The sequence below is a fragment of the Sparus aurata genome, chromosome 16 (genome assembly GCF_900880675.1).
Source record: "Sparus aurata chromosome 16, fSpaAur1.1, whole genome shotgun sequence".
NCBI lineage: Eukaryota > Metazoa > Chordata > Actinopteri > Spariformes > Sparidae > Sparus > Sparus aurata.
Window position 1 is genome coordinate 6333868 of NC_044202.1, and position 24619 is coordinate 6358486.

At 41.6% G+C, this 24619-nt stretch overlaps 2 protein-coding genes across 12 annotated transcripts in view; one reads left to right on the forward strand and one right to left on the reverse strand.

The window, feature by feature from the left end:
* Window positions 1–63: 63 nt before the first annotated feature.
* On the reverse strand, window positions 64–10321 carry atl1 (atlastin GTPase 1). 3 transcript variants are annotated; one of them, XM_030443999.1, is made up of 14 exons: window positions 10103–10316; window positions 8188–8438; window positions 7815–7949; window positions 7178–7282; window positions 6605–6655; window positions 6361–6417; window positions 6119–6211; window positions 5891–6029; window positions 5301–5428; window positions 5057–5113; window positions 4382–4453; window positions 3687–4118; window positions 3386–3400; window positions 64–2760 (listed from the first exon to the last, which is right to left on the reverse strand). In XM_030443999.1, the coding sequence occupies exons 1-14, from the start codon at window positions 10140–10142 to the stop codon at window positions 2647–2649; spliced, it is 1689 nt and encodes a 562-aa protein (XP_030299859.1). In that variant the 5' UTR covers window positions 10143–10316; the 3' UTR covers window positions 64–2646. The 3 variants fall into 3 exon arrangements, with proteins under 3 accessions (XP_030299859.1, XP_030299860.1, XP_030299861.1); XM_030444000.1 differs by having other exon boundaries at window positions 10109–10315; XM_030444001.1 differs by having other exon boundaries at window positions 2624–2760; window positions 3386–3411; window positions 3688–4118; window positions 10103–10321.
* A 571-nt stretch (window positions 10322–10892) lies between these two features.
* Window positions 10893–24619, forward strand: part of map4k5 (mitogen-activated protein kinase kinase kinase kinase 5) — a 30273-nt gene continuing 16546 nt past the window's right edge. For 8 of the 9 annotated variants that reach the window (XM_030391417.1, XM_030391419.1, XM_030391420.1 and 5 more), the window contains exons 1-7: window positions 10893–11341; window positions 11760–12012; window positions 16709–16766; window positions 22054–22144; window positions 23571–23635; window positions 23737–23792; window positions 23876–23923. In XM_030391417.1, the coding sequence (XP_030247277.1) occupies window positions 11905–12012; window positions 16709–16766; window positions 22054–22144; window positions 23571–23635; window positions 23737–23792; window positions 23876–23923 (426 nt within the window). In that variant the 5' untranslated portion in view covers window positions 10893–11341; window positions 11760–11904. The remainder of the gene's footprint in view (window positions 11342–11759; window positions 12013–16708; window positions 16767–22053; window positions 22145–23570; window positions 23636–23736; window positions 23793–23875; window positions 23924–24619) is intronic. The other variant, XM_030391422.1, reaches the window with a different exon arrangement.

Here is a 24619-nt window from a genome sequence, read left to right on the forward strand (position 1 = left end):
ACTGGAGCCAGATGGAGGACAGTTCCCGGCATGCAGAGGCAGAATATTTTCACATCTAACGCGGCGAATTAAGGCTTTATTTTGACCAAACCACAGCTGGTCCACAGTTGCAACAACAAGCACATTTTTGTTGACGATCAACAGTTGATGATCATTTATACACCAAACACAGGGCCCAGGTTTAAAAATACCAGAAATCCCCCTTAAATCTAGATAAGTTTAAGACGTGTCAATACAAGATGATTTTGTGACTGAAAAAGGGGCAGTATGTCGTTTTGGAGAAGAAATTTTTACCTTTATGTAACAAAAACTCAGAAGTATTTGTTTTTTCATAACTGAATAAACAAGCTGTTCTCAGAGGGAAAATAAGGTCACCAGATCCCTGTTTGAAGCTAGAAAGGTGGCAGGGTCCGCCAAATATAAACAGTAGGAAACCGTGTCGTCCTTTAAGCTCAGTTTGTTTGTTCAGTTATGAAAACAAAGAGTTTGTTTAGGCTCAGTGAAGATCTTTGTCTTCTGATTAAAATGTCTTCCACAAAACCACATCGTGTGCCTTTAAAACTTCTGAAACAAAAAAAAAAAAAAATCTGCAAATTCATCATTTCTGGATGCAGTTTCAATACATTTCAGTGGAGAAAACATACAAACATATCGCACACAAATGATTATTTAGTGTTTTTAAGACTTAAGAAATGTCTGGAGGGAATCTTTAAAGAAATTACTGGACTCTAGTTTTCATTAATTTGGTCCAACTTTATTTATTTCCTTGTAACTGAACTTTTGCAGTGCGTGTGTGGAAAAAACTCTGCAGTGTTGACTTGGAAGAGGTTGATTCATTGACCCTTCGCTGAGGCTCCCACGACATCCGGAGCTGATTTAAGTGTTGATGGGGGCGTCTTCAGGAATGAATTGTTCCTTCCAAGAATAACATGTTTTTTGTGGTTTTTTTGAACACGTCAAATCTTCCAATTCTTATTTAATCTGGAGTGTGAACGCAACATGAAACAAAATGCTACTTTTTTCTGACTCATGAATGGACACTTGAACGCAGCCACGAGGGGGGGAAAAAAACCTCACGAATCTTAAAGCGGACTTAGATGGTTCTTTTGCGTGAAGGCCTCACTGATGTTGATTATACATTGTGGAAGACTCGAGAAGCCGCTCCGCCGCAGTGCCTTTAAATTTTCATCCCTTGAGGTCAAACCTCAGTATAAACTTGCTAAATATGCATGACAGTGTTCCTGTACCGCCGGTGACCAGATCTACGGAGAGAGAAGTGCTGCAGCTGTACGTGAAAAGCAGTGAGCTCTATGATTAAAAAAAAACAAAAAAAAAACAACCACAGTTTTACAAATGTACAGTAACAGTCTACCAAGCCGAAGTATTCACACACCAACACGAGCCTTTTGTTTACAAATGCAACTGATGCTTTTTTGTTGGTTTTTTGTTGGTTTTTTGATTGCAGATGATTCAACTTAAGTGCGTGAAGATGATGACAGAGATGTGGAATGAGGATCGCTTTCCAAAAAGCAGGGCCCCCGTCGCCCCGCCTAATAACAAACTCGCTTTGATTCCTCGGCGGCCGCGGAACAGCTACATTCCTCGGATTTGCTCGAACATTCAGTGAGAAAAAACGCAACAATGGCTTCACCCACCACCTCTGCATCACAATGGAAAAACCAAACACACTCTTTCCCCTCAAAGACCAAACACACACACACACGCACGCACACACACACACAGAGAAAGAGGATCACTGTGTAATTACAAAACTGCAAGCGGACTACAAAGTGAGAGATAATGTCAGCTGTGTTGTGTAAACTTTGAGCGGCTGTCGCTCTGTATTTGTCTTTTCCACCCGGTGCTCTTACACGTCCCTGATCCAGAACCAACCTCCAAAACAGAAACTGTGTACAACTAATAAATGTGCCTTTGTAGATGTGAAATCATTTGTTTTTTTGTTTTTTTGTTTTTTTTTACATGTCATGGCACGATACCACTTTGTCACAACCATTAAAACTCGATTTTTTGTCTTTTTCTATAAAGTATACCTGGTTTTTAGAGCTTAAAGATGACAGACATTAACCATTTACCATGCTGATGATGCTTGTAACGCTTCGTTATTTAACATACAGTACATATTTTGGCTTTCAAACATCGCAGATCGTAGATATTATTAATTTTTTTTGAAAAACAGCACTAAACTTCAAAGAACAGAACGATCGTCACAAATGGGGAGAGAGTTCACAGATCTGGCTATACTTTTGAAAAAGTCGATCGTTGTCGGCGACGAACGAAAGGGAAAAAAGAAACCCGTCTGGTATGAAACCAACAGCTGAGTGGAGGTTGGATGTGCCGAGGTCTCCTACAGTATCTGCACAGGTGTTTGTTTTCACAGACAAAAAAGGTGGGAGACAATGATAAGTGGCATCCATCGCCTGCTGAGGAGATGCTCTGACTTCGCCTATACATGAACATTATACAGTCCGTTATAGGTTTAAAGTAGTGGATGTATTGGTGGGCAGTACCAGCCAATACCCGAATAAAAGAGTGCCTGATGGGTGAGGATGTTCCTCCTCCTCCTCCTCCTCCTCCTCCTCTTCCTCCACCTGTCCATCACCAGGAAGTCCCTGCTGTCTTATCTAATCAGTCCCTCTTCTTGTCCTGCTCCTCCGCCTGCTCCTCCACCTGAGGCCCGGGGAAGGCGTGGTGGTACAGGTGCCTGTGATTGGCTGCTACATTGTACAGCTTGTAGAGAGCCTGTGGAGAAGAGAGGGAGATGAGGGGCAGAGAATCTAACCGGTGTCACTCAGTGGCGAAATTGCATTGTGGGTAATGTAGGCACAGTGTTTTGAAAAGTAGTCCACTTGTTTAACACACTGCACTCCTATAATACTGTTGATATTGACAGATTAAGAACAGCCGGAACGCTTTCCTTTTCTTTCTCAAGATTTGGTGTCAACATTACCCAGAATGCAACTAGGCCTCTAAGTTTCATGCTCATATAACTTTATAATACATATCTTTAAAGGATGTTTCCTGAAGGGACTGATCATATATCAGAGTATTTTCCTCCTGATTACGGTAATTTCTGATGGATGGTGCGATAAAAAGAAATATCCAACATTCCCTCTTATCTGTACGAACCTTTGACACCAATATTTCAACAGAATGAAACAAACATTTTGAGCCTGGCTTCATCCCACGTTCAGATTTATGTTCTGGTGATTCATGCAAATATCATGACATGACCTTTTCACTGTCAGTAACTCATTGAGAGTTTCCTCTTTTTATTTAAGTAGCATTTTTCAGGAAGCTTGAGCTCATCGATATTCTCCCAATCCCAGCCTTTATTAAACACTCCCACTTGGATTGCTTCACTTACCTCATTTGTGCTCCCCTGCAGGAGGCGTTAGAAAGAAAAAAAAAACATATACTGTGAGCACATACATGCATATATAACATAAAGTGTGTTCAGTGATCAGTGAATGCTGCTGTGATGAGTCTCTGCCATTCATTTAAAGGAGGTTGTCGCCCTCTAGTGGTTCAAAGATACTGCAACACTGATTTTAATGATGAAGAAGAGAACTAGTGTCACAGAAGTGAGCAGAAAATGGCTAAAATGTCTAAGATTTGTGTGAACTTGTCCTTTACTTTCACGAATGTTTATGTTTTATTTGAATTACCTGGTCCCACAGCGCACCAGCCACCTGGTCGATGACGGCGCCGAGTTCCCGGTATTCCCCAGAGTACCGGATGTAGGCCCAGGTGCAGAGTGTGATCAGCGCCAGACCCAGGATCATGTTACACAGGCTGGCAATGATGTCCACGCCCACAAAGCCCGTGATGCCCGCAGCCACGTACATGACAAAGATGACCACGAACAGGGTGGCCGGCGTGCGGGCTGCGTGGAAAATGTTCTTGGAGTCATTGTGCTTGATGTACTGGACGAACACCTCGTCGATCTCTCCCTCCAGCTGCTGCAGGTAGCGGCGGCTGAACTCCTCGCCTCCCATCTTCTTCACGCCCCGAAACACCTGCAGGGCCTCCTCTCTGATGACGCTGTGCCGGGCCTGCAGCTCGTTGGGGGCCAGGAAGGGCCGGTCACCCCCACAGACCTGGGGACACAAAGAGATGGTCACTAATGAACAGTTTGATGTGGATTTACTTAAAGGAGCCCTGTGGAAGTTTTCATGTAAACAAATAAAAGTTATGTTTACAATCTGTGTTTCTGCTTCTTCACTTGATTTGTTGTTGCAATGCTACGTCTGATGGCGCGTCCAAGGCAGACTCCCTTGTAAAAACATTGCTCCATAGTGCCTATAGTAGCCAATAACTCCACAGGGTACCTTTAAAAAAAAAAAGAAATGTTTTCACCTACCTCCTCCATTTTCTTGTTGTACAGATCCTTCGCTGCTGCGACTGCTGCCAAATTATTCGCCTCCGCTGTGGCCTTAAGAGCGAGAAGATGAAGTCACGGTGATCATTTATTTCGAGGTGACATTAAATCATGTAAGATAAGATTAAGTTTATTAACACGTGTGTCACAGTGTGTGACAAGCTGATCACCAACCATAGCACGCTGAAACCACAACCAACTACAAGAACAGATGCAGAGAAACTTAAATAAAGCTAGAAAACTACATACACATATAAACACGTGTGTATATAAATGAAGCGTTAAAAAATCTATGATGCTACAAACCCCATCTTTAAAATAGGGCTGGTCAATATGGCCTTGACATAATATCACAACTTTATCTCGACATTTTGAAATCTCCTCAAAAGGACCCTGAAATCAAATATCACAATATTCTGGACCCAATACCTCGATATTGATATTGTGACAATATGGTACGGACAAAATATGAACAAAATTAGATTTTTAATAAATAATCACCAGTAATGTGGATATAAAAACTAATAAGGTGAAGGCAACGATCAGAACAGAAATAGACATCCCTTTACTGTAACTAAGACAATAAAGAGTCTTATATCATGATTAACAATATGCTATAACAGAAACAACGTAGTTTAATCAATAGGGAAAATGTACCTGCAGCATAGATTTTGGATGTGGCAGCTCCTCCCCTTGGTATATTTTGATATACGCCTGAAACAAAGAAAAATGTTGGATTTAGTTCAGTCGTGTGCAGAAACTCAGAGTTTGATAGTGACTGGTTACATAATGAAAGGACAATGTGACTCCATGTCCAGTGAACAGAGGGATTCAACTGTTTTATTCATTACAAAAAAGAAAGTACAGTGTTTAATTTAACACGGCGGTCCTTTGCTCTGACCTTGAAGTACTCCACCAGGCCTCTGCAGGTGATTTTGCTGCCGTTGATCTCCTTCACGTCGATGTTGCCAGGACTGAGCAGCCACGGCACCAGAATCTTCAGGTTGTTCAAGAAATCGCCATCAATCTCTAGACGGCGAGGGAGAGGAGAACAGCTGGTGAGTGACTCCGGTACGTGCCGAAATTCAAACTGTCTTCGCTCGGTCGTATTCAGTTTCTGGTGCAAGTCCAGGAAGTAAGTGGGAAATATAAGCAGTTCAGAGCGGCAAACAGCTTGTTCCCCTCGGGCGCTGCTTCTCACAAAAGCTCCAGTGCACCACCTGCTCCTGCACAATTCATTAATGCTCAACCCTGCACCGGCTGCGTGGTCACATATTTACCTCCTCTGTTTGTCAGAGGGATTACAGAAAAAAAACACAAGAACGATATTCATGAAGGTTGGAACTGATGAACTCGATGTCGAGTTCCAGTCTCTGAGGAGAAAAACTGTGAGAGGGTGTGGAAATCTTTGTGGAAGGCATCGACTGGCAGACGTACAGAGGTGCTGGTTGAACTTCTCAACACTGAATGAAACCGTCAGAGGACGTGTACCTGCAATTCTTCCATCAAAGTGTGGGTTGGTGGCCACTTTGAGGCCCGGGTGAGGCATCAGGAAACAGGAGATGTTGGTGAAGCAGGAGTGGATGTGTTTACGCACGTTCTGCAGCTCTTCGTGCTGGTTCTCTGAGATCTGCACCACGAACAAGAACACACGTATCAGGGTTTAGACATTGAGTTAGCCAAAACTACTCGTTACAAGTGAGATGTTCAACAACTGACCTTCAGTCTCTTCTCGAGGAACTTCATGCCTCCTTCCTGCCCGTAGCAAAACTCATACGGAAAGCTCCAGTCTCGAACGAGGAAAATCATCGACTGAGGAAAAAGAAAAACACGACCATGTGACTCTTATTGATGTCTTGTACTGCACATTATGATCAAATAGTAAAAATCACTGCACTTTCTTAGCTAACTACAATTCGAAACCTTTTCAGTGACCAACAAGTGAAAAAGATAAACTGTACCTGGAAAGGTTTGAGGAAAGTCTCCTCCATCGCTAGTCTGCCGTACTCGGTGAAAAGCTGAAACGAGACGGATGAGACAAAATCTGTGAGGATATGAAAAGATGTGAATTCCAACAGGAATGGTTCAATTACCCAGGATTTATGTTTGTATTATAAGCCAAAGCACACAGCTGCACACCACTGAGGATTCACACCAGGACCTTGCTCTCCGTTATGCTCTAGTGTTGACACTTGACGGTTTTACCTGCAAGTGCTGAAGGTCGTCCTCTTGTACATTCTGTGAGATGTTGTAAACCTGAAAAAAAAAAAAAAACATTCATTCATTTATAGTATAACTTCACATGTGGAAGTATGTAGTACAAATATTTAATAAAAAATCCTTTGGTGTGTGAGAGTAAAGGAAGAAAAACAGTCAAAGAACGAAAAACCAAAACGTTAGCGAGTAAGCTAGCAGCTCAGTGAGGCGTCACTTATAGGGACAGCAGTGTTACGAGCCAAATGCTAATATCAGCATGCTTACAATGCTAAATTTAGTAGATATAATGTCTGTTTTGTTAGCATGCTAGCATTTGCCAAATAAAAGTTCCTCTTCAGTAGTAGAGGATGATGGGAACGGACCAGAGTCACACAGCCGCCATTTTCCTCTGGCGCAGGGTGGAAACCTCAAATGTCCAATAAACGTTGGGAATCTGACAAATCATTATCATTTCATCACCTCCTGATTGATGAAAAACCAAAAAACCTATTGTGATTCCTGCACATGAATATGCTAATGACTAAAGCAAAAGCTACATCAGACAGGTGAAGGTCACTGTACCTGCATGGAGCTTATCATGGTGCTCAGTGCGAACACGGTGGCTGAATCCCTCAGCGTCGACTGGCTGTCGAACGTGCCTTGTGTGTCCATTAGCAACACAGCGACCTGCGAAATGAGACAGATAAAGACACTCGCTGACCTCTGCTCGTCCAGCATGCACTGAGGAAAGTGATTTGGTATAGTGTGTGTGGAGGATTAGAGATGACCTGTGACTTCCTTTAATGACATGAGAAACGAGTAAGGAGCCAGTTGAGCTCATCAGCTAGTAGGTTCAGTTCAGAGGGAAGATTTTAAAGGAGGAAATATGTTTGAAAGGGACAAAAGTACAATCGGATAAGGTCAGATTTGAAGCTGACAACCAGAAGCGCTGTTGCTTTTTGTTTGCTTTGCTGCTGTGTTCAGTGCAGGCTAAAGATTTTGCTGATGCAGGCGTAAAAGAAGCTTGTAGGAATTGTCTAAATGCAAAACCGGCTTCCTTCGAATTGTGAATGTGAGCTGAATGAAAGATGAATACAAATATTAAACAGGTGGTGTGAAATAACGGGCAGAGGTTAATAAAGTATCCATGTCATATTTAATCATGTCTCTTTGCGCCTGCATGCGTTGTATAATAATGTTATCCAGCGACAGACTTCACCTTTCTGCCGTCTGGTTTGTCCACCAGGAACACCTCACTCCAGATCTGGATCCCGGTGGTCTCCCTCTCGGAGCCCCCCCTCCAGGAGAAGCCGGTCAGAGGCTCTTCGTTATCTCCGAGCCAGCCTTCAGACGCCTGAGCACAACGGGATCACAAGTGCTGGTGTCAATGGATTAAAACTCTCACAGCTCCGTCTGCCAGGGAGGTTCTGTTTCCACCATGTTTATTAGTTGGTGGGTTGGTTTGTCAGCAGGATTACACAGAAACTACTCAAGAGATTTCTATGAAATTTAAACAGACGATGGGTCTCAGCCCAGAATAGACCTCATTAACTTCTGGTACGGATCTGGATAGATGCAGACCAGACACTTACATGGTTGTACATGTAACGCAGCATGAAGTCCATGAGGAAGGACTTGCCCTTGCGGAAAGCTCCGGCCACAGAGATGGCCACCACCTCTCGGTCTCTGACCTCCTCAGCCAGCAGGATGCGGCTCAGCGCCGCCTCGTCCAGCTCGAAGGTGTGGTCGTCTTTGACCAGCAGGACCTGCACAGGCCGGGCTCGTCCGTCCGGCTCCTCCTCCTCTGAGCTCCAGTCGTAGACTTGTTTGTCGCTGAGGGACCCTGGAAGACAAGACAGAGGGGGAAATGTCCAAATAATGACCTTTAATTATGTTTACATGCAGAGAAATGATCATGTTGATGATTGTTATTGTGTCTGGTGATAATATTCTGCAGAATTACACTTGAAAGCCAACTAGAATGTGTTATCACTGAGGGAGTGAGGAGCTAGAACTTGTTCCAGAGATAAGAGGTGAACTTAAATGGCCATTAGGAGAGGAAACAGGAAAGTTAAGTCCATTACTCCTTCCTGTTTGGCCCGGATCAATAGCAACGCCTGCAAGCCTGTTAATACTAATAATGAATCACGTCATGCCATCCATCCCATCTGTTTATATCCAATGAGATCATGTGCATTCAGAGCTTTTTCCGGCACTTTCCAGGCCGTGACTCAGTGTGTTTCCAGTCTCTCTGCTGTCTTGTGCGGAGCGCGCAAGCTGCATGACCGTCCTGATGCAGAGATTTAAGATGCCAAACCCCCATTCATGAAATGTAAACTTGTGTCTGCTGAGCTCAAAAATGACTCCTGAGTTTAGAGAGGAGGAAGAAAACCCTCACACACATCTCTCACTCCAATCTGTGTGCATCTAATTGCAAATTAAGCATGCGTGTGAGCTCACAAAAGGCACAGTGTCAGATTGAGGGAGTAGCAAAATTTGGGAGGGTGCTAAAAGATTAATGCAGGGGGGCCAAGGATGCACGGTGAATAATTTAAGGAGGAATCATCCAAGGTTTCCTCTCAGGCCTGAAGAGGACTGTCAGTTTGACTTCACACATCCCTCTGCAAAAAAAAAAAAAGAAAAAAAAAAAAGGCCTCACCCGGCCCGGCGTGAGCCTGCCTGGTTACCCCGATCATGTTGCTGCTGCTGCCGCTGCTCTTGGAACAAGCAAAGACGTCAGAGGCTGTTTCTGCTTAAAGTGGGTCAGAGCAGATAAACTCTCCTGCTGACAAACAGCAGAAATTCCCCTTTATTTCCCTCAAACCTGATAGAGCCATTCAGTCCATTTTTTTTTCCTACACCCTCACAGGCCTTGATATAAAGTTAAGAGTGATGTCAGTGACAATTGGGATGCTGGTCATTATTATCATGGTGGAGGTGAAGATGATGATGATAGCAGGGGTGGCTGCTGAGAAAGGTGATGCTGATGGGGATAATGACAAGCTATTTACTGATGCAATATTACATAAGTTGATGGCAGATGCAGCACAGACATCATGAGGAGGCTCAGTGTGATATACAATGAAATCAGAAGGTTATTTTCAGGCCTTTTGGGGGGGCCTGAACCGACCCTACAGAGCATTTCCTGTATGCTGAAGATGGGAAACACCTTCCAGCGCAGGTTTAGATGGCAGAACGTGAGATTTTGTGTTAAATATCTCTTCGTTTGTGCTTGATTGAGCGATATCCATGCAGTAAAAAATAAAAAATCTAAAATAAAAAACGGTGTATTCCTTCACTAGCAGCGATATTAATTCTTATTATGAATAAATTCACACTGGTCGCAATCAAGTCGAAACGAAAACAAGCCCTTCACGATGGAGCCTAGAATAAACATCTAATTGGCTGCAATGCTTACACCCTCGCCTCGGCAGGCATCAGAAGGAGAAGGGGAAAAAAAACGTATGTGCGTCAAGAGAAAAGAATGAAATATCAAATTGTACGTACACTCACCCCAGCTGTCTCTGTCTTTACGGTGCTTCGCCATAATACTGTCCTTGAATCCCTCTGTTTGTCCGTTAATGAGCGGCCCTAGTCCGCAGTCATGGGTGTAGGGAGGATGCTCAATCTCCACCGAAAACGATGCTCGTATGGCAGGAGGATGATGGAGCTTTTTATTCCCAGCGTCCTGCGCGGCTCGCACCGGCCGCCAGGGGGCGCTGTTGTCTGTTGTTCCCACTTCGCTGTGGAAAATAGCAGGTTTTTATAATGCGGAAAAAATGGACGTGGCTCATCCCGCGCTGTGTCAAACTGTGTGTTGAGTGGAAGGGTTGAAATTCACGTCAAGCATTTTTTTAAATTTAGTCTGGAAAATACATGTTCAGCTGCTTCCGGTAGGTGGCGGTAATTACAAAGAGATCGAGATCACGTGCTGCTTTCGCGTACCATCGGGAATATCCAGATTTATCACACTTCATACTGATTCATACTGGCAGCGGTGGTGTAAGTATTCCTCACTCAGGTAAAAGCAGTTCTGGAATATAACTGACTACATTTACGTACTACTTTTTGTAGCACGTATGCACATTTTATGCTAGTTAATACTTCTGTCAAATGTTGTACTTTCCCACTTGCGTATAAGAGGGAAATGCTTTTATTTTTGTTTTTAATTGGTTATATGTAACCTTATAACCTTGATGTTCAAGAATGTATACCCGCGTTGTCATGTTCTACGATTTAATATTTCTTTGTGGCTGCGTGGGACCAGACCAGATTTTTCGAGTGAGGGTGACAGATTTTCCGAGGAGCTCCTGAACGCAGCATCAGGATCCTGTAACTGCGGGTCCAGAGAGATTAGCAGCAGCAGACTGTTGCTTTTTTTCGGGTGATTTTTTGGGGGAGTAGATTGAAGAGCAATACTTGACATTATTAATGTAGTTCGCCGGTTATGTTACACACGTGAGACCGAGGCTTCTCTAAAACTGTCAGCAGGAGGAAATGACATGTCAGCGGCGAAACTTAATGCTGGAATTCTTGAACTCGACTGTGCTGCCTCTGCACTGAAGGAGACGGAGTGAACAGCAGCAGCAGCAGCAGCAGCCAACTGAAGTTTATTACTGTTTCCTCGATAACAAAGGGGGGCTGCTTTTCTTTACGTGAGATTATTCGACGCCATCGTACGTGTAAAGGTCTCGACTCGGTTTAAAATGCAAGACGTACTCGTCCGAGGTGTTTGCATCGTGAAAGGTAGGCACGGTTGAAGTTAGAACCAGCAGCGAAGCTAACTTAACATTTGCTAGCTAGCATTAGCTGCTAGCTGACTTGCCTGGATGCTAACACCCCCCAAACTCACCCATTTCGACTGTCATGTCAGACATGGCTCCGGCTATTTGCTGGTCGTGCTAATGTTATACTCAAGCTAATGTTTTTGTAGTGGTTTGTTGTATACTCTTTTATGAGCTCTAAAAAACTTTAATTTGATTACAAGTTAAGTTTGGGGTGACAGAACTCAGGGTATGTGCCAGAATATCAACGTCCTCATCTGTTTTGATGCTTTTAACGCACTTGAATGACATTCCTATTAAATATGTGTTACTATTTTGTAGTTTTTAGTCAACTTTTATGTAAAGGCTGTCTTGTAAAACGTTATACTTGTCTTTTTCAGGACATGGATCACGGAGAAGGACCCTCTGAGTAACAGTGATTAACTCATATCCAGGATCTTTGCTTCATCAAACCTCCACCTCCACCACCACCATCAGATTTGATCAAGCCAACTAAATGTAAAGAATCGTCTGGTTCAAGCTACCATGGATATCTTTCCCCGGCCAAGCGGTGAAATCCAGAGGAGGAACCCTCAGCATGACTTCGAGCTCATTCAGAGGGTGGGAAGTGGCACATATGGAGACGTGTACAAGGTACAGTGAAGTTTGGGGTTCCCACAGCCTGTCACCAGAGCTGGACATATCTTGGCTTCCCATCACATGAGTAATCTTCCTAATTTAAAGCAGAGTGTTGTACGATTTGGAAGTCATGAAAACATGTGGTGAGCACATTTGACAGTAGCTGTTGAGGGAGGGCCAAGTTCTGCATCTACTGCTGGAGTCTACACTTACTGACAGAGGCATTTAAAGGTGCTATGTGTAAAAAAAAATGTTACAAAAAAATCCATTTGGACGTTATGTCAATATATTGCAGGGATATCTACTGAAGTTAGCATGTGTACCAGTTAACCTCGGCCCATCTGTCCTCATAATAGAACACCAGGCACCCAGTCCAGGCCAATAGCTGCACAGCTACCTAAGCTAACAAGCTAACGGCAGCTGCAGTTAGCAGCAGTTAGTGGTTACTGATATGCTGCCCCTTATTTGTTTGGATTATGAAAAGGTGTCCAGTTCAACTTATCTTACAATAATATCAGTTGTAAGTTTACTTTGCTGCAGTGATTAGTTGATTATTGAATTAGTAGATTGAAATGTGCAACGGCTTTGGCAGCTGATTTAGTCGACTGCCAAATATTTGCTGTGCATGTAGGTAAATTATCTAATTCCTTCACTATGGAGTAAAGGAAGTATACCACTAATTAAAAAAAATACCCAATTGCACATTAAGTCATTTATTAAGAGTTTCAATTAAGTTAAAATGCAGGAGAAGTTCCTTAGAAGCAGGAAAAATATTCTTAATATTCTGCTACCAACGCTGGTGTATTAGCATGCTGGTAGCATTATAATGTTGCTGGTCAAGGTGGAGCTGATTGTTGGATTCATGGATTAATTTAATGTATAGCTAAAACTTACTACTATATATGGTCACTGAGACTTTTAAAATCTGTATCTGCAAAGTAACCATAGCTGTCAGATAAAAGGAAGCGGGGTGAAAAGTACAGTACTTCCTCTTAAATGCAGTAGGGTTAAAGTAAAATGTCACTGAAAATTTAAATAATCTACTGTGTTACTTTCTACCACTTAGAACTGTGCATAGCAGATATTTCCCTCATACTCCTTAAATGTACGGGCCAAAACACTAAACTGCAATCACAAGTTGATTCTTTGCTTTGTAGATTGAAAGAAAAATCTGCAACGTTTTTGGCATTTGATTAATTATTTCAGGTCACTGACAAACATTTGCTGGTTTCAGCTTCAGGATTTCCTACTTTTTGCGGTGCTATTTGAAAGGAAATAAAATGTACTGAATTTCTGTCAGAGGGAACAAGCCAATTGAAGATGCCGCTTTGTGCTCTGGGCAACAACAATTTGCATTTTCTCAGTTTTATATGTTGAAATAATAATAAGTCAACTAGAGAATCAAGAATATCATCTGCAGATTAATCAGTAATGGAAACAACAGTTGCAGCTCTTGATTTAGGTTCTGTAAATATTGTGATATGACTAGCAGTTGTCTCTTCCTGGTTGTGCAGGCTGTGTTACGCTTGACTGAAACAATTTTCTGAACTTGTTTGACTGTTCAGGTTGCATGAACACAGAGTGCTTGTACCTGCTTGTTCTTTTTATCCACATTAATGTTTTCTTTTTTGTGGTGGAGACAATATTACCCATCCCTAGTCCAAAGCACCAGTATTAACTCGCGTATTAAAGTAGCAGTAATTGTTCCCAAAAAAGTGATTATTGGATTATTATCTGATTTTAGGTTGAATTAGAACTTGAGTTGTACAAATCACCCTCAGTATGGATGACACAATGATGCATGCAATTCTGCCATACTCATATATAGGCTACATTTTGCCAGACTATCAGCTGTATATATAGAGAGAAAACATAAGAAAGCATTCAAGTTCAATATTTATTTGCTACCTCTCAAAGCCCCTCAAGTTTTCCCAAGTTTTGCAGCAAAATTTCCACATCTGCAATTATTCACCAGCCCCAAACAGGAATATTTCAGAGTTATGACATGTCTGTCATTCTAAAATGACCCCTTGAAGGTCTGAAAATAGAATGGGCTTTGTAGTTGAACTTTACTATGATTTCACCAAATATATTGTCCTGGCAGACATGAAACTTGATATGAACTTGAAGTATATATATTTTTAATAGCACTAACATGGTAGTTTTCAATACCGTCGATAAGCAAATGTACACAGTTCAGTAACTGTCAGTTTCATATGACGTATACCTTGAAAGCAGTTTATTGCTGCAACACTACTCAGACAGCAAGATTTAACACCACTGTCCCAGAGGTAAAACATTTCTGTTCTCCTTTTTCTCATAGCTGCTCGAAATTTGCAATTCACACATGCAGCATAACATCCATAGAAACATATTTCTGTATGGCTGGCGAGTATCAATTCTTCATTGGCATGCACTGGAGAGACAGCTGGCACTGTGCTACTGAATCTCACTTCTCATATTTTCAATGAGATATGAGATAAATGAGAGTCGTTACAGAAACTGTTCAGCTAAACAAGATAATTTAAACAGATTATTCCTGCTGTCTGTTGGCAGGTGTGTTCTGCTGGAGAACTTTCTTGTTTATCCATCTGCTACGGATAAACAGACGATCCATGTGATACAGGGTGTGATAGTTCAGGCAGCCTGTCATGGTCCCTCTCCATACAAAGCCTCAGTGGCCAGCCCCCACCCCCAGACAGGCCACCGGTGGAATGCTGCGCCTGGTATTCTCCCACAGCTCGCAGGCTGCAGGGCTGCAGCGGCCTGAAATACGATCAGGCCCCTGTCTAAACATGCGCTTCACTGTGGGTGTGTTCAGGGCCGTGCTGACAGCGGAAACACCTCAAATTGGGAAAAGTCCTCCTTTGGCCCACTCAGTCACTCTGTGCTCAGTTAAATTTGGATGATTGAAGATGATTCATTACCTCTGATTATAATAATTTGAGAATCCCATTTTCTTTGTCCTTGGTGATAATGATCAGTTTGTCTTCATTATCATGTCATAGCCTTGGCTCTCAGTGCAGTTTGTTGTTATAATATCCCTTTATATGCTAGGATTCTGTTTAGAGGTTTATTTGACATTAGACATTGGATGATGAAAACCTAATGTTTGATTATCCGGGTCAAAATGATTGTAAAACAAACAATCTCAAATAAGGCAATCATTAATCATGAGCATGAAGAAAGTACAAAATAAATGGTGAGGACCTCATCTCACTGTTGTTATTTAATTTTGATCCATACTAATTCCCACACATCCAATTATTTTAACAATTACAATATGGTTTTTGCATCACAGTCTTCATTGTCAACATGTTTTCTTTCTTACGTCTACAAGATTTGTCGCCCAGGACATTTTTGCAGCACTACAGCACGACTTAGGATATTGTAATTTTTGATTATTTTTCAATTAATTGTGCAGCTCTACAAAGAAGGAGCCAGTGGATCCTACACACATGTCGATAAGCCCCTCATAGTTTGCAACAACTTCTTTATTGTTAGCTGTTCGTATAAGGAAATCATTTTTGTTTTTGTGAAGTCATTGTCAGCTTTAGGTCTACATAGACGCCCGCCTTTCCCTCAGTCTCACGTGGTTCATGATCTTGTGTCATCACCACATCTCTTTAGAGGTCTGTTACATGCCAGACTGCTTCTTCTTAAAGTCGAAGGTTGTTTCAGGTTGTTTAAGCTGTTGCATCCAAGATTTGAACAGTCAGTTCAGAACTTCCCCTTTTTTGGGCTTTTTTCTCAGGTTGGCCACTTCAGGAAATGTGAAGATAGACACAGGACACAAGAAAGTATTTGATCATTACCGAAATATTCTCTGTCACGAGTTGAAAGCTAACTGAATATGCCAAGCCTTTGTACAGCACATACGCATACATATAAAAAGGTTTCTGTAAACTGGTTTTCTGTTATGTATGTGTGGTGGAACAAGTTCAAGCTTTGTGTGGTGAACAGTTTGTGTGTGTGAATCAGCAGCACATTCCCTGTGTTGAAAGGTGGCCGAGCTGGAGGGTTTTATGGTTTACGGCTGACTTAGCTGCTCGTACCATTGCTTCACTCCCACGGATTAGGGAGCATCCCGTCTTGACCTGGATTCAGAAGTCAGAGCCGCCTGCTTTAGGATAGAAATTTCACAGATAATGAATGGACATGTATTTACATCTCACACCATTAAGATGCAGCAGTTGGCATAATAAAATATCACATTATGTGGATGGTACGGCACAAATATACAGAAGAAAGAATGAATAAATTACGCAACTTGAAGATTGACTACATCATAAGTCATCTACAGCAAGAGTATTTAAAGGTTTACTGTCATAGACGGTGTCCAGCATCTCCCTGCTGACTAACAATGGCAACACGTTGACCTAATGACCCTCGGTGAAGATGCTTGTCTTAGGTGATTTTCGTAGAGGTGACTGATGGCTTGAGAATGTAATGATGTTGGATTAGTCTAATGGAGGTGCTGCCGTTTGTATCTCACATTTAAATGTTTTCACTCCAGTTCTAACAGAGGCGAAAGGATCATCCAGCAGCATTGGTTCAAAGCTTATGTAGGCAAAACTGCCACTGATGCTTCTGTAGAATATTTTCCTGTAGATTGACTAATCAAATTACTTGTTTTGGTTGGCAAATTATGATTTGTTACATAGTGTGATATTTGTTTCATCACTGACTATTGTGCTGTTGTGTCTTTCAGGCCCGAAACATACAAACTGGGGAGCTCGCTGCTGTGAAGATCATAAAGTTGGAACCAGGTGAGAGTGATCTTGTCATTATCTGAGTTTTTCTCATCACAGTGCTGTTTTTTTATTTTTTTTAGCTGAAAAATATGGAGAAGTCTGGAAAACAAGTCTGGAATTTTCCAGGGTTTTGAATGGAATGCACAAAAACTTCTAAAGAGAAAAAATATTGTTGTACAGCGCCAATACTAATGATTGCAAGTATTTATGTGCTCATAGACACGGTGTCGTTTTACATGTTTTGATATTTTTATGTGGAATTGTGATCTTTGGTTAATAGAGAGCAACGTTTCTGCACTCTGTATAAAAAGTGCTTCATTTGTTGAAGACAAAATCTCTTCTTCCACAAGTTAGATCTTTTCTGTGAGGAAGACGAGGAGAACATTAGTGTCTGTGCCCAGCGCTGGGGTCTGTGCTGTTGGTGACCTAGTGACAGAGTTAGTGCGATCCAGATTAGTGGGATTACGATGAGGGCTTTATGCCATCAGCAGCCAGACTGAGCTCAGCTGATTACCACTCAGCGAAGGCAGAGATTCACTGTTGTTTGTTTTCTCTTTTCATTCATCGCGTCACTGTTAGGCTGGCAGTGAGAGGATGTGGCACTTGTGGGATGTTTGTGTCTGAGATTTAAAGGTGTTTATTACTTCAGGTTAGATGGCATTCTGTTCTGTGTGGGAGACGGAAGTTCAAAGTGATGGCTCCGAAAAACATTTTTTTTAACTTCCTGATAAGACGGTGAAGGTCCTGTGCTCGTGCTCTTATTTAAAGCATAGACATATTCTGCCAGGATATAAGAGATTGGGCAGTTTAGTTAGTGTGTGTGTGTGTGTGTGTGTGTGTGTGTGTGGTGTGTGTGTGTGTGTGTGTGTGTGTGTGTGTGTGTGTGTGTGTGTGTGAAGCAGAGGATCAGAGAGCTTAGCTGTAAATTGGAAGAAAGGGCAGAAGAAGGGAAAGGGACTTACTTTACTTGCTACTTGCTGTTTTGACTTTTCAGAATATAGAATTTTACATCTACACCTCAGGACTACCAATTACAGTTATTTTCATAAGCGATAGACGGATTATCAGATCTGATATTAAACGTTGTTTTTTTTTTTTTTTTGTCAGTATCTGCATGTTAAAAGTGCGCTGCTTTGGCTCTGATGCAGCATCCTCTCTCTCTCTGTAGACGCCACTCTGTGGTCTCACTCTATGTCCTGCTCATAACGCTCTCTAATTGGTTACATGTCACAAGTAATAGCCTAACACTCAATAATCTGAATCTGCAAAGTAACTACAGTTAACAATTAAATGCCTCAGAGTGGAGGTTTAAAGTAGCACAAAATGGAAATACTCAAGCAAAGTACCTCAAAATTGTAGTTAAGAACAGTATTTGAGTAAATTGTACGTTGTTACGTCCATCACGATTTATCCTGAACTTTGATGTTAACATTTTTATTTTACTGCAAATGTATATCAATTACAAATATCTCTTATCAGTCTTCCTGAAACAAACATATCAATCAATCTCTTAATGTCATTACCCGCTAATTTTATCTATAAAATGCCCCTCTACAATTTTTCAGAGTGATGTTTTTTATTTTTTGATTTTGCCAAACAACAGTGTAAAAATCAGACATAAAGCCCTCGCACTGAGAAGCTGAACAAGAAATTATGACTTTACTGTTTTCTGTTGATCAGTTGCTTAATCGACTAATCGTTTCAGCTCAAACACACTCACTGATCTACATTCTTAGTAAATCTCACTTGTCCAAACTTGGATAATAAAAGATGAAGGGTGAAGTCAAGTTAATTGTTTAAAGCAACTAGTTAGGTTTAACAGAGGATTTTCTAGTCACATATTGTCCTGTATTCCTGTACATGTACTTCAGTTGCATAACACTGAGCAGGTTTTTCCTCCCATAAGCATCTTAAAACTCCATTTGTATTTGCTCTGTTCATATTTGCTTTATCTTTTTATGAGATGACGGGAGGATTAACCCAGCCCAGGTCGTCCTGTTTAAGCAGGACTCTATTTTCTTTACCCCCGCTTTTGCACGAGTCACTCTTGACTGTGCTTCAGGTAAACAGCTTTGGGTGGACCATAGGCTCAAACAGGTTTGACCAGGAGAAGGAGGAGGAGGAGGAGGAGGAGGAGGAGGAGGAGTGACGCTGGTGTGAAGAAAGGGACCCAGACAGAGAAAGGAGATAGGAGTGGTGAAGCCCTCTGGCTGCAGAGGCTGCAGGGAACAGAGCAATTTAATATGATAAATTGGGCAGTAAACAACTATTGAAGACCTAGTGAGTGTTGGTCGTCACTCATTGACCATTGATGGAAGACTTGCAGTGTACAAACTCGTAATTGCCAGTTCTTCTTAAGCCCGATTACTACATCTCACTATAATTATCTCTATGACAATTAATTTGTCTTTGTTTTGAAGGTACTGTCGGGTAGATGTTGGCACCAGCCTCCTGGCAGTTTCCATTAGGGATTCAGCTTCATGCCGTTAGGGTGTGGGACAGTGTCTCTCATCTCTGTGTACATTTTTTCCCTATAAGCTGTCCCGTCAGAACAGAAGCTGTAACTTTCCTCAGACGGTTTCATTTTTAGAATTGACCATAAACCTCTTTCCCTCGAAAGATGCAATTTTAAAGGTAAACTGACATATATCCGTATTGGTCAAAATAGCTCCAACACACTGAATTGAAACTTGAAGCGATGTGCGAGGGTGTGGAAATTCAGAGAGCAGAGGGAAGCGTTCGTTCTGGGAGGAAGTGGTTTCACTCTTGAGGCCTCAACTCACCAAGAAGAGAAGACGGTCTTGTTTTTTTTGTTTGTTTGTTTGTTTGTTTGTTTGACCAAGCCTCAGTCATGTTACTGAAATTACCCTTGCTCAAATTTTTGTGGCTCTAAGCACCATTTGCTCTCTGTCAACCGATACATTTGAAAATGTTTGTGATCAACAGTATGAACATGACACCAACTGATAAAGCCCTGTAATTACAGATGCAATCATGTGGAATTGTAACACAAGTTCCCCAAAGTGTTACTTTTTTAAAAAGAGTTTTCTCATGTGCAAACAAACAAGACTGAGGGAAATTATTTCCATATATATCATCTTTGACATAAACCCCACCCCCTGTGAAACCCCTCTACATCCTAATTATGCCACTTAAAAAAAATGAAGATAGATTTACAGATAGAAGGTCAGGGTTCAAGCTGGATAATATTTGCACTCACTGCAATCTCTGTTGACATTGTTCTGCATGCTTAATTTATTCCTCTTGCAGACCTGCCAAGCTGAAACCAAGTCTCAAGCATGGAAAGACGGGGCACTGAATGATTAACATGACCTAATAAGGAAGTTGAATCAAGCTATTATAAGTCATATTTTAAAAGTGGTATCCAAAGCTGCATATCAAACCATTTGGACATTCGCTTGCACATCAATATCTCAGCTGTGCAAAAGCTAAAACATATTTTTGTGACATGTCTCCTCCCTTTGATTTATAGACAAGGTTAGCCATATTCTCTATTTTTGATATTGTCTCAACAAATCCCATGAAAACCCCTAAAGCAATCACGTGTCAGTCTGTTTCTGAATACTTTCTGACCACCTCACAGTTTGTTACACCCATCCCCGTGGAAAAACTTAAAATGAAACCGATAGTTTTGTTTACAAAAGGCTCAGTTATTTCTTAAAATATCCAGGCAGTTTAGTTTTTTTTAAACGTCACTCAAACTCTGGTAAACGATGTATTTGTTGGTGGGACAGCGTGTGTAGGTTGACTCAAAATAAACTACAGTTGAATGAAGCAACATAACCCAGTTTTTCAGTTTAAAGAAAAAGTTAAAACTGGTTTTGGCTACACAGAAAACACATGTTAGTCGGATGAATTCATTTGTTATTTTAGTCCTTTTTAAAGTGATTTGTGGACAGTAAGATTTTTGCTTAGACCAGCAGCTCGTTAGGTTGCTCAGTTGATCAGTCCACAAAAAAGCGGTCGCTGAGTCAAAGGGATACCTGGGATACCTTGCCTCTTAGGTTAGTCTGATAACTTTGTTCAAGTCTTCGGCTGACACTTAATAAGCAGACAAGTAGCTGAGGATACTTTGAAAGCTACTGGAAGTTCTCTGGTTTGTTGTTTATCAGGGCAGTTATGCACGTGTTGACATTCCAACCAGACTTTAATTCAGACACTCACGTGAGAGAGCCTAACCCCTCCCGGACAGCCTGAAAAACAGGGCTGCTGTTCAACAGTCGTCTCATTGGGTACAAACTGTTTATGCACTCAAAAAAACAACCTCTGTGGTCCAGGATGTTTCTCCATTTATCATGTTTTCTTCCACAGTTCAAGTTCCCCCTGTACCACTTAAATTAGGCTGGACCACAAGCCACCTGGTACGGTGTCTGGACCTATGTATAAAATCCAGGTCAGGGAGGCTACAGTTGCTGTCGTTGCCAAAAGTTGCTAGACTGTTTTGTGAGACAGCTGTTTTTTTATGACGGAATATAACCATCAAAATATCTTCGTTTACATGCAACACAGATGAACAGATTTGACACTCTTGACCGTGTGCAGAGGAATAAAATAAATGATTTGACAGAGATTTGTATGGTTAAATGAGTTTAGTCTGGACTCATGCAGTTAATGACACTCTGTTGATAGAGCGCTGAAGCTGGCAGAGTCTGGTAGATCTTAACCTCCTGTTAATGTATTCCAGGGCCGTGTCCCTGCACAATTGAGAGCAGCTGGGCTTACATATTTTTGTCTTCTTACTTCCTACTGGTCGGATGTGTTAGAGTGCTCTGCTGAACTGGAAAGCAGCCTGGATATCAGCCTCCACCACATAAAATTTAAAAGTACAAGGTGTTCCTTCTATTGTGATTGGCTGTCCTATAATCTGCTGTATTTGATATTGAACCGTATATTTAGAGGGGATTATGGGAAGAGTTTGTTCTGTGGTCTTGAGTTTGGCAAACTAAAAGGAAAGATTTTAGTTTTTTCTCTAAAAGTTCAAGTCGTACACAACCTTTGCTCCATCTGAAATGCTTTGAGTAGTTGTTTTTGTCAACGTTTCAAATTCAAGGTTTGCTCTCGTGTCAGAAACATAAATTTTATTTTTGTGGGTTTTGCAGATGAATCATAACCTAAATTGTTATCCCCAAAAGTTGTAGTGTTCATGCCTGCAATCATTTTGTGAGGTGTTTATTTCCAAATGGAAAATATCTCATTTTAAAAAGAAAAAAAGCCCCTGCACAGAAAATGAAAATATAATTTTTTGTCCATGTGTCTGTGTGATTTCTCTTTCGGTTTCCAGGGGATGACTTTTCCATCATACAGCAGGAAATCTTCATGGTGAAGGAATGCATGCACCACAATATTGTGGCCTACTTTGGGAGCTACCTCTGGTAAGAGCCAGCTTAAAATACTCCTGCTTTATCATTTTACACTGTATTTTCTCCTCTCCACAGCCAGTCTGATCTCTAACATTTGTGGAATTCATATGTAACTGTCAAAAGCATTTAATGACCCGCTGCCTGAAACTCACATGACGTCTTTAATTACTTAGTCACACCTGTGTGTGAAAGTATGACTCAAACTATTGAACTGGGCTGACTGGTGCTGACTTGGCCCTTTAGTGCCAGGATGCAGCACTCATGTTTTAATGCAGCCTATGTTTTGTGGCTGCTATCTGAGAGGAAGTAGTGCCGGTCCGCCCACCACTGCCTCCGACTTCCAGCAGGTTTAACTGGAATATGAGCCTGTGATCTGTTTTTATATGGCTGTTAGTCCAGAGAGATGAATGTCTAATCCCAGCAGGAATGTCTTGGTACAGTCTCGCCACACCGCGCTCAAATGGTTACCGTAAAATGTTAATGAGCAACACACCATGCATCAATTATTGTAAAACTGGATTAATTGAAATAAAAGAACCACATTTTTATTCGGGGAAGTTCCTGACTTGAAATCATTTCCATGTCCAGATGAAAGGTGTGAAAAGTGGCACAGATGTGATCGGATATCTGGGGCAGTGCGCAGTATCAGCTGTGCTGGCCAAATGTCACAGTTTGATCACAGTCACACGGTTTTATTTTTAGCTTTTTGTCAGAAGGATGACATCATTCTTTAGTCAACCCTCTTGTGTCATCCAGTTCACCTGCTACAAACGCCATAAACTCAACGTTAGTTGTTTGGCTATCTGTCAAAATACTTCGCTACTTACCTGCATAGCACGCCCAAAAAACTGGACTATTTGACTATTTCTTTGTGGTATTATGTTATTAAAGAGCAGAAAAGAAAAGGGGCTGATATGTTGGTAACAGGATTAATGTTTTCAGGGGCCTCACACACCAGGTCGATGGTTAATCGTCAGGCAATGTTGGGGCCATTGATGAACATCTGTGGCCCTGGGGCCTAGTTTGTGCAGTGTGCCCCACAGGGTTGGCACTGCTCAGCTGTTGTTGGCAGCCTTTCAGCCCACTGGTTAGATAAATCACTTTAGGTTTCGCCCGAGAGAGACGACATGAGGCAACAGGACAGTCAGACTTTGTCACTGCTAGTTCTTGGATGTTGGTTTGGTGTGCCTGTGCCCATATTCTTAATTGTCAACAACATCAGACTAAGCTGTGGAGTAATGCAAAAGTAATTCAAGGTCAAGTGTAGAATTGCATACTACTGGGAGTAAATAAGTAAAGCAATGCCTTACTTAAAGAAAAAATATGGTAACGTCTAATGCTTTGCATTTTTTGAATTACGACCCCCATAATGATTGTGAGCTTGTGGTGCCAACTGTCAAAGCAGCTGATGCTAACTATTTTTCTCTGATTTCATCAGTCGAGAGAAGCTTTGGATATGTATGGAATACTGCGGTGGAGGATCCCTGCAAGACATTTATCATGGTGAGTCATAAAATGGTTTTAAGAACTGTTCATACATTGTAAAAATCAATCTCTGCCTCAATCTTTACCCTGCAAACATGGAATGCATTGTGTTGTTATAGTGACGGGACCTCTCTCAGAGCTTCAGATAGCGTATGTCTGCAGAGAGACCTTACAGGTGATTACACTTTTAAATCTTTTATTGAATTAAATTAAAGTTTAAGTCTGAACTCCACTCAGTAAACATGATTTCCTTTCCAGGGTTTGGGATATCTCCACACCAAGGGCAAGATGCACCGTGACATTAAGGTATCTTATCTTTTATCTTTTATGTTTTTGTTCTTATTGCCTGATTTTATCCACGTCAGGCCCACTGACATGCACCACATTCAGACACTTTGCTTCATGTCAGCCCAGACAGATTAGCACTGAAATCTATAAGATATAAAGTTCAAAACTTTAGAGAGAGAGACAAAGACTAAAATAAGCAGCCGTAGCTCAGTTTGCAGTACAGCGGTCTGACACCTCTCTGATGGAGCAGCTCTGCAGAGGTGTGAACTCAAGTCACAGGAAAGCGTAACCGATGTGCTTACTTTACAGCGGTGACCAATAGCGTCATTTACTGTGGTTTTGAGGTTGAAGTGAAGCTGATGTTGCCCGGTGTACACACATAGTCTGAAGCCTCACTCCTCATGTGTTATCACAGAAGGTCAGGGCTGGACCTATTATCTTTACTCAGCTCTACGCAGCATGCACTTCCTGTTTCCTCTGCTCTCACCGCAGGATGCTACCAGAGACAGTGTCACTCACAGCCAACAGAAACACTGAGTTGAACTGTCAAAAACCTGTGATAGTAATGAACTTCACTGCCAGTCAGATCAATAACAGAGGAACAGTTTAAGACAAGATGTTACTGTGATTTTGTCATAAACCAGTTTGACAACACAGCTCACCTCAGTGCTTCAAGCATCAGTCACGTGAAACTAAAATATGATTGTCTCTTCA

Coding starts and splice junctions, on each gene's coding strand:
- atl1 (XM_030443999.1), bottom strand. CDS start 10,142: ATGGCGAAGCACCGTAAAGACAGAGACAGCTGGGGTGAGT. Junction 8,439..10,102: donor CAGAGACAGCTGGGGTGAGT/GTACGTACAATT, acceptor CTTGTCTTCCAG/GGTCCCTCAGCGACAAACAA. Junction 6,656..7,177: donor CCATGATAAGCTCCATGCAG/GTACAGTGACCT, acceptor TTTTTTTTTCAG/GTTTACAACATCTCACAGAA.